The sequence below is a fragment of the Equus quagga genome, chromosome 16, assembly GCF_021613505.1.
Source record: "Equus quagga isolate Etosha38 chromosome 16, UCLA_HA_Equagga_1.0, whole genome shotgun sequence".
In the NCBI taxonomy this organism is placed as follows: Eukaryota; Metazoa; Chordata; class Mammalia; order Perissodactyla; family Equidae; genus Equus; species Equus quagga.
The window spans coordinates 44,162,163-44,174,868 of record NC_060282.1 but is presented as its reverse complement, the minus strand read 5'-3'; the positions used below and the strand labels follow the sequence as shown (position 1 = coordinate 44,174,868).

The 12,706-nt window shown below is 34.3% G+C and overlaps 1 protein-coding gene across 6 annotated transcripts in view; it reads right to left on the bottom strand.

The window, feature by feature from the left end:
• The window catches only part of TRIQK (triple QxxK/R motif containing), an 82,312-nt gene that overhangs the window by 30,933 nt on the left and 38,673 nt on the right, over positions 1 to 12,706 (bottom strand). For 5 of the 6 annotated variants that reach the window (XM_046642585.1, XM_046642587.1, XM_046642588.1 and 2 more), the window contains one exon: positions 7,075 to 7,156. In XM_046642585.1, coding sequence (XP_046498541.1) covers positions 7,075 to 7,156 — 82 coding nt within the window. The remainder of the gene's footprint in view (positions 1 to 7,074; positions 7,157 to 12,706) is intronic. The other variant, XM_046642591.1, reaches the window with a different exon arrangement.

Below are 12,706 nucleotides of genomic sequence, written 5' to 3'. Positions count from 1 at the left end.
TTGCAAAAAACACTACAACACCCAGTTCATTTGTTATTTGTACTTCTTTTTTACTGCCAATACTGAAGTATCTCCCCAAAATAATTCTAGTAGCTTTATTCTCTCATTACATTTTGGATCATATGTGGGCAACATCTGCATAGGGCTCCATTTAAGGGAGACACTGTCAATGACAGAAGATCTGTCATCATTAGCATGTGTTCAGGCTTGTTGGACTTTCTGACTCTGACACAGAAAATCAGAAAATCCTTCCTTGAGAAAATCCTTGAATTAGTTAATATCTTAATTAATTAATTTTTATTAATTAACTAACATCTTTTCCATTTCATTTCTTTCTCTGCTTTTGCAAAAACCTTATATATAACATTCTATAGAATGTATGAGAATCTTAAGACTGCAGTGCATTATCCATAAAAAGACTAAACAAAAGTATGCCCTCACTATTTTAATATAATTTGATTATGATTACTATATTTGCAAAGTACACACAGGATAAGTCATGTCCATGCAACACTCTTGTTTCCCAAGTGCTCTGACACTTCTTGCGGATCTCACAAGGCCCTGTGAGACAGGTAGATCTTGTGCCTGCTTACATTTTCAAAAGGAACTAAAAGAGGAAAGAGAACTTTGTATGGGAACATAAGGCATATCATGGTACCCTTCAGAACAATTTAGCATAAGAAGACGGCTGAGGCTTCACAATTATATTACTTTCTCTGTCATATTCTTCCTTGGCTCTAAGAAATATGAACAGAACTAAATAAAAAGAAAGATATGCCATGTTTGTAGAACAGAAGACTTTGGATATTTAACATGTCTATTCTCCCAAATTTATTATTAATAAAATTCAACTTCAATAAAAATCTTAGCAGGCCTTTTTTTTGTAGGAAAAAACTCTTCTCTGATGATAGAAATCAGAATAGTGGTTGCATACAGGGGGTGGGTAGAGACTGACTGGAAGCAGACATGAGCAACTATCAGAGAAGATAGAAATGTTCTATATTTTGATTAGCATATGTGGTTACATGGGTATATAACTCTTGTCAAAATTCTAAGAATTATACATTTAAGAGTTGTATTATGGATTGATCTGCAATATGGTTATTCTTTATTTATGTGGTCAGCACATCCCATTTGACCAGAGACTTCAATGTGGTAAATCAGTCCTTTTGTTTAAATCATAAATAACATAACCCACTATTTATTCATAAGTGAAGGAAGGATATACAAAAGAAATCAAATATTAACCTTCCCTCAAGAAATTAATCCAGTCAGAAGTACTATTTTTAAATTTGCATTTATCTGACTATCAGGTGAGTTAGATCTTTTCATTTGCCTCTTTTGATTTCATTTTTTTATTGTAGTACTTGTTTGTTTTGTTTTCATGTTTGTCTATTTAGTTTCCTCTTTTATGAATGAATGAATATTATTTGCCACGTTTTACTATGGGGTTTCTAGACTATTTTATTCATTTATAGTAGAACTTTATTTTTCTAAATATAAATTTTTAATTGATTGTATGTATTCTAAATATCTTTTCACTTTGAATGTCATTTGCAGAAATATCTTTTCTTTTATGTAGTGCACCTTATGTATCATATTTATGAAATAGGAATATACTCTTGGTAGCAATTATTTCTACTTATTTTCTGACTTCTATTGTAACTTCTTTGTTTACCCGTCAGTTATTTAGAAGAGTTATTTAAAATCAATTAATTTTTTTAATTTCGAAAGGAGTGGGACTGGGTAAGAATGAGAAGGAACATGTAAAATGAGAGGGTAGGGGCTGGGGAAGGGGAAGTTACCTTTTTTGCTTCTAACTGATTTCTAATTTACTACATTATTTCAAAGTCATGGTTGTAGGATACTGATTCTTTAAAATTGAGGGGACTTGGTTTATCACCTAGTATGTGGGTAACTTTTTAGAAAAACTCCATGCATCCTTGAAAAGAATGGGTAGAAAATCTTTACCTAGTTCCTAGTCTAAAACAGATAAGCTTTCTGTTATCTTCTATGCTGATAAGTGGACTTTTCTCTAGTCCACCATTTTATTAAGGTAACATTTTAAAGGAGAATTTTGAGGTTATCAAATTATTGCCATTAAGGTCAACAGAATTAAAAGTTTGTATATGAATAAAAAGAAATGATTTAATAGATGATAATATTATTATATATATTCAAAGCTTTAAAGGATAAAAACCTTCAGCCAAGAATACTCTATCCAGCAAGAATTTCCTTCAGATATGAGGGAGAAATTAAATCTTTTCCAGACAAACAAAAGTTAAGGGAATTTGTAACTAAAAGCCCTCCATTACAAGAAATCCTCAAGAAGGCTTTCATACTTGAAAAAAGAAAAAAGGGAGAAAGGGGACACAAGCCACAGACTAGGGAGACCGATGGATAGAACCAGAACAGGATAGCAAATATTCAACTATAGCATTAGGGTAAAAATAAGGAAACTACCAAAACAAGGACGATCTTAGCACTCTAACTACAAATTAATAAGACGAGTTGGAATAAAAAATGAAAATAATTATTTAGGAGGGGAAGAGCAAAGGGTCTAAATCAGTATTGGTCGAGTAAGTAAGAGACCACCAGAGAAGAGACTATATTATACATGAGATTCTAACTACAAACTTCAAGGTAGACACTAAAATAAAGTACAGAACAGAGTCACAAATCATAGATAAGGAAAAATCTAAGAAACCCAGCATAAGAAATTGCAGTATTAAATGGATAGTATAAAGCACACAGGAAAAGAAACACAGGAAAACAAGATAATGAGCAACAGATTGACAGCATTAAGTCCACATGCATCAATAATCACTCTCAATGTGAATGGATTGAACTCTCCAATAAAAAGACACAGAGTGGCAAAATGGATTAAAGAACAAGATCCAACAATTTGTTGCCTCCAGGAAACACACCTCAGCCCCAAGGACAAACACAGACTCAGGGTGAAGGGGTGGAGGACAATACTTCAAGCAAATAGCAAGGAAAAAAAGGCAGGTGTTGAAATTCTCATATCAGACCAAGTGGATTTCAAAATAAGACAGGTAAAGAGAGACACAGAGGGACAATATATAATGATCAAAGGGACACTTCATCAAGAAGAAATAACGCTTATAAATATCTATGCACCCAACACAGGAGCACCAAGATTCATAAAGCAACTATTAACAGACCTAAAGGAAGATGTTAAAAACAACACAATAATAGTAGGGGACCTCAACACCCCACTCACATCAATGGACAGATCATCCAGACAGAAAATCAACAAGGAAATAGTGGAGCTGAATGAAAAACTAAAACAATTGGACTTAATAGACATATATAGATCACTCCACCCTGAAGGAGCTGAATACACATTCTTCTCAAGTGCACAGGGAACATTCTCTAGGATAGACCATATGTTGGGAAACAAGGCAAGCCTCTACAAATTTAAAAAAATTGAAATAATAACAAGCATCTTCTCAGATCATAGTGCTATAAGGCTAGAAATTAATTACAAGAAAAAAGTTGAGAAAGGCACAAAGATGTGGAGACTAAACAACACACTACTGAACAAGCAATGGATCATTGAAGAAATTGAAAAAGAAATAAAAAAATACCTGGAAACAAATGAAAATGATAGCATGCCATACCAACTCATATGGGATACAGCAAAAGCTGTATTAAGAGGAAAATTCATCGCAATACAGGCACATCTTAACAAACAAGAAAAATCCCAAATAAGCAACCTTAAAGCACACCTAACTGAACTAGAGAAAAAAGAACAAATGAAGCCCAAGGTCAGCAGAAGGAGAGAAATAATAAAAATCAGAGCAGAAATAAATACTATTGAAACGAAAAAGGCAGTAGAAAGGATCAATGAGACAAACAGCTGGTGTTTTGAGAAGATAAATAAAATTGACAAACCACTAGCCAGACTTACAAAGAAAAAAAGGGAGAAAGCTCAAATAAACAAACTCAGAAATGAGCGAGGAGAAATAACAACAGACTCTGCAGAAATACAACAGATTATAAGAGAATACTACAAAAAACTATATGGCAACAGAATGGATAACCTAGAGGAAATGGATAAATTCTTGGACTCCTACAGTCTCCCAAAGCTCACTCAAGAAGAGGCAGACAATTTGAACAGACCAATCACAAGGAAAGAGATTGAAACAGCAATCAAAAACATCCCAAAGAATAAAACCCCAGGACCAGATGGCTTTCCTGGGGAATTCTACCAAACTTTCAGAGAGGATTTAATACCCATCCTTTTCAAGCTATTCCAAAAAATTAGGGAAGATGGAACACTTCCTAACACATTCTATGAGGCCAACATCACGCTGATACCAAAACCTGACAAGGACACCACGAAAAAAGAGAACTACAGGCCAATATCACTGATGAACATAGATGCAAAAATTCTAAACAAAATTCTGGCAACCAGAATTCAGCAATTCATCAAAAGAATCATACATCAGGATCAGGTGGGATTCATACCAGGGACACAGGGATGGTTCAACACCTGCAAATCAATCAACGTGATACACAACATCAACAAACTGAGGAATAAAAACCACATGACCATCTCAATAGATGCAGAGAAGGCATTTGACAAGATCCAACAGCCATTTATGATAAAAACTCTGAACAAAATGGGCACAGAAGGAAACTACCTCAACATAATAAAGGCCATATATGACAAACCCATAGCCAACATCATACTCAATGGGCAAAAACTGAACCCCATCCCCCTGAAAACAGGAACGAGACAAGGATGCCCTCTATCACCACTCTTATTTAACATAGTACTGGAGGTCCGGGCCAGAGCAATCAGGCAAGAAAAAGGAATAAAAGGAATCCAAATAGGGAGGGAAGAAGTGAAACTCTCGCTGTTTGCAGACGACATGATCTTATATATAGAAAACCCCAAAGAATCCATTGGAAAACTGTTAGAAGTAATCAACAACTACAGCAAAGTTGCAGGGTATAAAATAAATTTGCATAAATCAGTAGCATTTCTATACTCCAGTAATGAACCAACAGAAAAAGAACTCAAGAATACAATACCATTCACAATCGCAACAAAAAGAATAAAATACCTTGGGGTAAATTTAACTAAGGAAGTGAAGGACCTATATAATGAAAATTACAAGGCCTTTCTGAGAGAATTGGATGACGACATAAGGAGATGGAAAGACATTCCATGTACATGGATTGGAAGAATAAACATAGTTAAAATGTCCATTCTACCTAAAGCAATCTAGAGATTCAACGCCATCCCAATCAGAATCCCAATGACAGTCTTTACAGAATTAGAACAAAGAATCCTACAATTCATATGGGGCAACAAAAGACCCCAAATTGCTAAAGCAATCCTGAGAAAAAAGAACAAAACAGGAGGCATCACAATCCCTGACTTCAAAACATACTACAAAGCTACAGTAATCAAAACAGCATGCTACTGGTACAAAAACAGGTGGACAGATCAAAGCAACAGAATTGAAAGCCCAGAAATAAAACCACACATCTATGGACAGCTTATCTTTGACAAAGGAGCTGAGGGCATGCAATGGAGAAAAGAAAGTCTTTTCAACAAATGGTGCTGGGAAAACTGGAAGGCCACATGTAAAAGAATGAAAATTGACCATTCTTTTTCACCATTCACCAAAATAAACTCAAAATGGATCAAAGACCTAAAGGTGAGACCTGAAACCATAAGGCTTCTGGAAGAAAACGTAGGTAGTACACTCTTTGACATCAGTATTAAAAGGATCTTTTCTGATACCATGCCTTCTCAGAGAAGGGAAACAACAGAAAGAATAAACAAATGGGACCTCATCAGATTAAAGAGCTTCTTCAAGGCAAATGAAAACAGGATTGAAACAAAAAAACAACCCACTAACTGGGAAAAAATATTTGCAAGTCATATATCTGACATAGGCTTAATATCCTTAATATATAAAGAACTCTCGCAACTCAACCACAAAACATCAAACAACTCAATGAAAAAATGGGCTGGAGACATGAACAGACATTTCTCCAAAGAAGATATACTGATGGCCAATAGGCACATGAAAAGACGCTCATCATCGCTGATCATCAGGGAAATGCAAATCAAAACTACACTAAGATATCACCTTACACCCGTTAGAATGACAAAAATATCTAAAACTAATAGCAACAAATGTTGGAGGGGTTCGAAGAAAAGGGAACCCTCATACACTGCTGGTGGGAATGCAAACTGGTGCAGCCACTATGGAAAACAGTATGGAGATTCCTCAAAAAACTAAAAATAGAACTACCATACGATCCAGCCATCCCACTACTGGGTATTTATCCAAAGAGCCTGAAGTCAGCAATCCCAAAAGTCCTGTGCACCCCAATGTTTATTGCAGCACTGTTTACAATAGCCAAGACGTGGAAGCAACCTAAGTGCCCATCAACAGACGAATGGATAAAGAAGATGTGGTACATATATACAATGGAATACTACTCAGCTGCAAAACAGAACAAAATCATTCCATTTGCAATAACATGGATGGACCTTGAGAGAATTATGTTAAGTGAAATAAGCCAGCAAGAGAAAGATAATCTGTGTATGACTCCACTCATATGAGGAATTTAAAACTATGGACCAAGAATAGTTTAGTGGATACCAGGGGAAAGGTGGGGTGGGGGTTGGGCACAAAGGGTGAAGTGGTGCACCTACAACATGACTGACAAACATTAATGTACAATTGAAATTTCACAAGATTGTAACCTATCAATAACTCAATAAAAGAAAAAAAATACTGATTATATAAAAGCCTTAATAATAATAAAATTGATTTTTGCTTTTATTAAATTAATAAAAATTTTAAGAGCTTTGAAAAAATCACAAGTGCACAAACTCATTTCTTCATTGGTAGATAAAGCTGTACTTATCTTTAGTTCCTTAAAAACTCTATATAGTCCTTCATTCTTCATATTCTATGCATCACATGTGTTAGGGAAGAGTTATTTTCTTAATATCACACATAACTGCTTTTTTCTTTATCTTCATTCACAGTAATGTGTCACAAGGAATTCATTGCTTACCAATTTGCTTTCTGTACTGATCAACAGGAAGTTTTATAGTGGAGGCATCTTTTCTACCCATCTTTGATCTCCAAAATGCCTGCTGCAAAGAAAGAAAATAATTATGATGAAGTCCTAAAAAAACCAAAAAGACTGTCTACAAACTTCAGGAATAATTTATTCCATAAAATTCATTTTTAAAGCAATGGGTAAAAATATCTTTGACTTATTCCCATTAGATATAAGTAAGGAACACAAAATTCTTTCAAATAAAGTATGAAGTATACAATTGCCTATAATTAAATTTCCCAATCATTTGTTTTTGGTAACATTCATTTTATCAAGTACTATCACTGCTGAATTAAACCACACTGTTAGAAAGCACTATCTATAAATGTGAAAATCATGTACTATTTATTCAGATGGGTTGGGGCTGTAGGCGTGCTCATAGCAGTATGTTTCTTTCCAATTACCTAATGTGTTACACAAAAAGACTAAAGTGTGTATTCTCAGGTAGTTTGAATTTTGTTTAAAAAAGCATGACATAAGTAACAAAAGCACATGAATTTGAATTCTAGCTATGCCTGTCTTCCTGTAAACAGTATAAAAAACTATTATCATTTACTAATATTCATGCTCACTATATTACATGCACTGATTTAATTGACAACATATCTTTCAAATCCTTTTTTTTTTTTTTTGAGGAAGACTAGCCCTGAGTTAACTACAGCCAATCCTCCTCTTTTTGCTGAGGAAGACTGGCCCTGAGCTAACATCCACGTCCATCTTCCTCTACTTTATACATGGGATGCCTACCACAGCATGGCTTTTGCCAAGCAGTGCCATGTCAGCACCTGGGATCCAAACCAGTGAACCCCAGGCCACCGAGAAGTGGACCGTGCGAACTTAACCACTGTGCTACGGGGCCAGCCCCAAATCAAATCTTATTATTTTTATTGAATTTATAAAATATTGTGGCAGAGACCACAACTTACTTGTCAAAATTCATATTCTCCTTTCTTCCTGGCAAAGACCTAGAGTATACTTCCTAGCCTCAGTTGAAACATGTAATTGAGTTCTTGTCAATAGAATACGAAAGGCGGTGATGTGTGTCACTTCCAGACCTGAGCATTAAAAATCTCCCACGTAGAATCCTGACCTCTCTTTCCTCTTCCAGTTGGCTAGAATAGAAATGACCCCCTGACAAACCCTAAGGGTACATTTGTAGGAACACAAAACCTTGAGTAGCCTGGGGTGTAGAAGGGTACTCTCTAATTTGTTTACTATGCTAGTACTCTACTGAAAAAGGAAGAAATTCTAATGTGATTGAGTCATTATACATTGGTGGGGTCTATTTATTAGACTTAAGTTTTCCCCAGAGTGATGCCTGGAAGTTGCTCCTCAATGCTTCTATTAAGGAGCTATAAGATAAAGATGAGATCAGGCAAGAACTGACAAGTTCACAAGCAAAACTATAAGGGAATAAAGAGTCACGTAATTTGGAGACTAACAAGGTTGGAAAAGCTAACTACTTCTAAAAGCCAACTTCTTCTAAAAGTCAAACAGCAGGAAATAAAAATGAAAAAGGCTTTAAAGAACAAAGGCCCATCAAGACTTCTTAGTTAAAAACGAGAAAGAGAGAGACAAAGAACAGATTAAGGATGTTCCTCTCTCACCTGAGCCTATTGTTTCAGATCACCTGGAGGCAGCCACCTTTGGGTAGAAGGAGGGAAGCAAGGAGTTCTGAAGTATAGAAAGAAAGCAGATGTGAGAAGTATGACTAGGAAAGAAATTGCAGTGTGATTACTGGCACATGTAACTAACTAGAAATGGTAAGAAGGTTACTAACATCTGAGGAAACTATACATACAAGAAAACAAGAAACTTTGCCTAAAAATGTCTGTGAATGAAAACCAATCCTTGGGCCTCTAAACTTAAATCAGCAGAATGTAGCTCCTAAAGGCAGCAAACTGTAGATTTGTAACATCCACTTCAGATGTGACCAGGAAGGAGAACTATCCAGAAGGCAGAGCCATGGAGATCAACAGACAAGGTGGTTTCTCTATAAAGATCATAATTAAAATCTAAGCAAGAAACTTCTACTGTCAGTACAATGGGACTTCTGAGTGGTCTCCAGCACAACAGGTTTCATCATCACAATGGACCAATGACTCGTGTGTTTGCATTCTTCCTATTCTTCCCTTTCTAAATGGGAATGATTATAGCAGATATTCTCTGAATGAAGCAGATAGCCTCTGCTTCACCATTTATTTGCGGCTTGGTGAGACTAGGGAAGAACAGTTAAATTTCATAGCCTGTAAAACCCAAGGAATCACATTCCAACCTGAGAGAGAGGACTTGCATTGGCTTAAGATCCTTGATTTTGTGTTGGATCCAATAAATAGGCAACGTTGGGATCTCCTCACATGGAAGGCAGGAAAAGGATGTGCATGGCTATTTCATGGCCAGAAAGGTAGACTATAGACAAAAGTATTGGCTGCTCACTAAAATACATGTTCTCCTTTTTTTCCTAGGCACAGCTGAGTACATTTTCCAGCCTTCTTTGAAGCTAGTTGTGGGCATGTGACTGAGTTTCAGCCAAGAGAATGTGAGTATTTTAATATTTGCTACTTCTAGAACTAACCTATTAAAACTTTTCATATGTGCTCATTCATCTGGCTGAAATGGACATGACCTCCAGAGTGAAGAAGAAAATAATGTAATGAAGATGGCAGAGCCTATGACTGCTTGGATTCTGAATGACCGCATGGAGGAAAGCTATTTAACCAACTTGTTATCCTCTTCATATGACTGTGAGTACAAGGAATAAAATTGTAGCATTTGCGCTTCTATACATTTTTGCATCTATTTGTTATAGTAAGTAGTATCACCCTAACTAAAACAAATATGTATAGATGTCTCCATATAAACTGATATAATTATCAAACTGTAATTTTCCTAATGAGCATTATTAAGGTTCTCAAATGCCAAATGCATTTGAAATCCATTCAGAACTGTATTGTTTGTCTATATATATTGTGACACAGATAGGGCAATGCTAATAATGATCCTACCTAATACAGTAAAAGGCATCCCCAAATTAATAATTTCTACTTATGTTAAGAAAATTATAAATTCAGCTAAAAATCTATTTTTCTATTCATAATAATCTTCAGATTTAAAATTATAATACTATCTAGGAATGTATAAAGTAAGGCAGAAAGTCAAATAAATTAAATCTTCACCTCTCATAAACCATATAATTACATCTAAGATCCTTAAAATTTCCTAAAACCTTAAAATTTCCTAAATGAAACCAAGACAACACCTAATCCTATATTCTCACTTGTTATAAATCAGAACATTAAAAATAACTCTGTTAATACAAGTACCATTAAAAAAGGTAATAGATATATTATAATTATTTGTATAGCAATATTATTTGCATAATGTTTTTATGCACATTTTAATTGTAAAGAGGAGTCAAGTTATTTTAATCTTGATTGTGTGTAGCTTGAAAAGATACCATTCCATTTTAGGAGAGAAGTTAATTTAAATGAATAACACACAAGACATTATTCCCTCTTCAATTTAGTTTTGTTCTTTGCTTTTATGGAATAACCTTAATTTTTTTAAAAGCAAATTACTAAGGCTCTCTATCAAAATGGTCATCCTCTATGCATCTTCCAATTTCTTCCTGGTCACTTAAACCAACAGCCCAGGAAAGATAACAGTTTAGCGGTCAGTATTTTATTCATTCACTACCTGTAGTAAACAGAAAAGTAAGGGATTCACAGATGATATCTTTTCACCAAAGTAAATTGGATTTTACTTATTTTAAAAATATACTTTAAATAAACAAAATTATAACAAAAAAACTAAAGAATCTAAACTTTTATAAGGGCCTATATATTCTATAAACACACACATTTTATCTGTATAATAACATGTGAATATAAAAGCTTCAAAACAATTTCAACCAAGGAGAGACATTACAAATGGACTGGTTTTAAATTTTCATTCCCAATTATTTTAGCGACTGTTAATCCTTAATCAAAATTTAAACTTTATTCATGTCTTTGAAATTATCATATTCTATTCTTTAAGCAAAATAACATTTTACCAAATGTTGAAACAAAAACTGCCTATAAAACACACAGACTCAAATGACTCATATTTTATTAGCTGCAACAAACACAAGAAGTTGAAAAATATTTTACTTTCCTAATAAATACATTGAGGCTACTTTACATGATCTAAAGAGATAGCCATTCATGTGTGTGATACAAACTGTCAATGCCTCAGACATCTAGAACCTCTAAAATGTCCTGACTTTTCCTCCTTGTTCAAAGCCTTGCAGTAATCATCATTCATTTCTATTGTTTTGATGAGTAGATAGCAAACTCCCAAGAAATCCAGGGAGACATTAGCACATACAGCCGCAATTTCTAATAAGACAGCTATTTGCATTTGAGATCAGCCACAATTTAAAATGTGTTGTGATAGATGTGGAAAGGGAATAACAGATTTATATTAGCATGTACAATACTAAGATTGTTTTCACAGTTTAATTCCTTGGAGATTACGTCTCATCGCCTTCTTTTATAAAGAACACTGCATTCCCTGAGGAACTAACTTGCTCTGAGACCCAGCTACACTAAAATATGGATTAATAAGATAATATTTATTATTTATGAATTTTGCTGTAGGAATGATTTCAGATTAAATCATCAGAGACGTTTTTAACGTTCTTGAAACTTGATAACACATATTTAAGAGAAAAAATGCTAATTTTATTTAATACCTAAATTGCGTATTAAAATAATTCATAATTAATTTTTTATTTAATCAAAACTTTATACTCTTTAGGACTTTTAAGATTGAAGATAGTGTTTTTGTTTTTAGTATGCTTATTTAACCTCAATTTTGCACAGTGATTTTGCCACACGTATTTTTAAGCATAACATATGACCTTTAAAAACAAAGGCAGTCTTGTATTCAATCACATTCTAACCAAGTTATTTTATTGCTCATTTATACCCTTTTTATGAAATCCAAAAAGAACAAGTAAAGAAATAAAAAACCTGAAGCTTTCACATATGTCTCTGCTTCCAGAAAAAGCATTCAATCCAGACTGTGACATTTAAATATGGATAAAAACACAGGTTATTAAAAAATTCAACCCATGACCACAGAAAAAATAATCAGTGCAGTTTTTACGTCTAAAAGATAGATGCTCACTTAAGAAAAGTCTTACTTAAGTACGAAGTTATAAATGGGCAAAAAAGATGTTTGGTTATGGTTCCATCAGAATTGAGAGTCAATCATGAAAACACAATTATTTGCTAGATGCTGGGATTAATAAAGTAGTGAATAGAGAAGACACTTGTCCCTGATCTTATGGTGCATTTATTGTTTCCAGACTAATGTTTTAAAAATTCAAAGCTGATTATGTAATTAACATACGTTAAGTCATCAAATGATGGCCCATTTCCTAGATAAAGCAAAAATCTTTAGTATAAAGAACTATTAATAACCTAATTTTGTCATTTTTCCCTACTCGTGCACTATCAAATTCAGCTTTCAGTTCCATAATTTTAACAAGCTGTAGGGGAGGAAGACATTTCCTCTTCCCAAATGGGGGTTCGTCTGG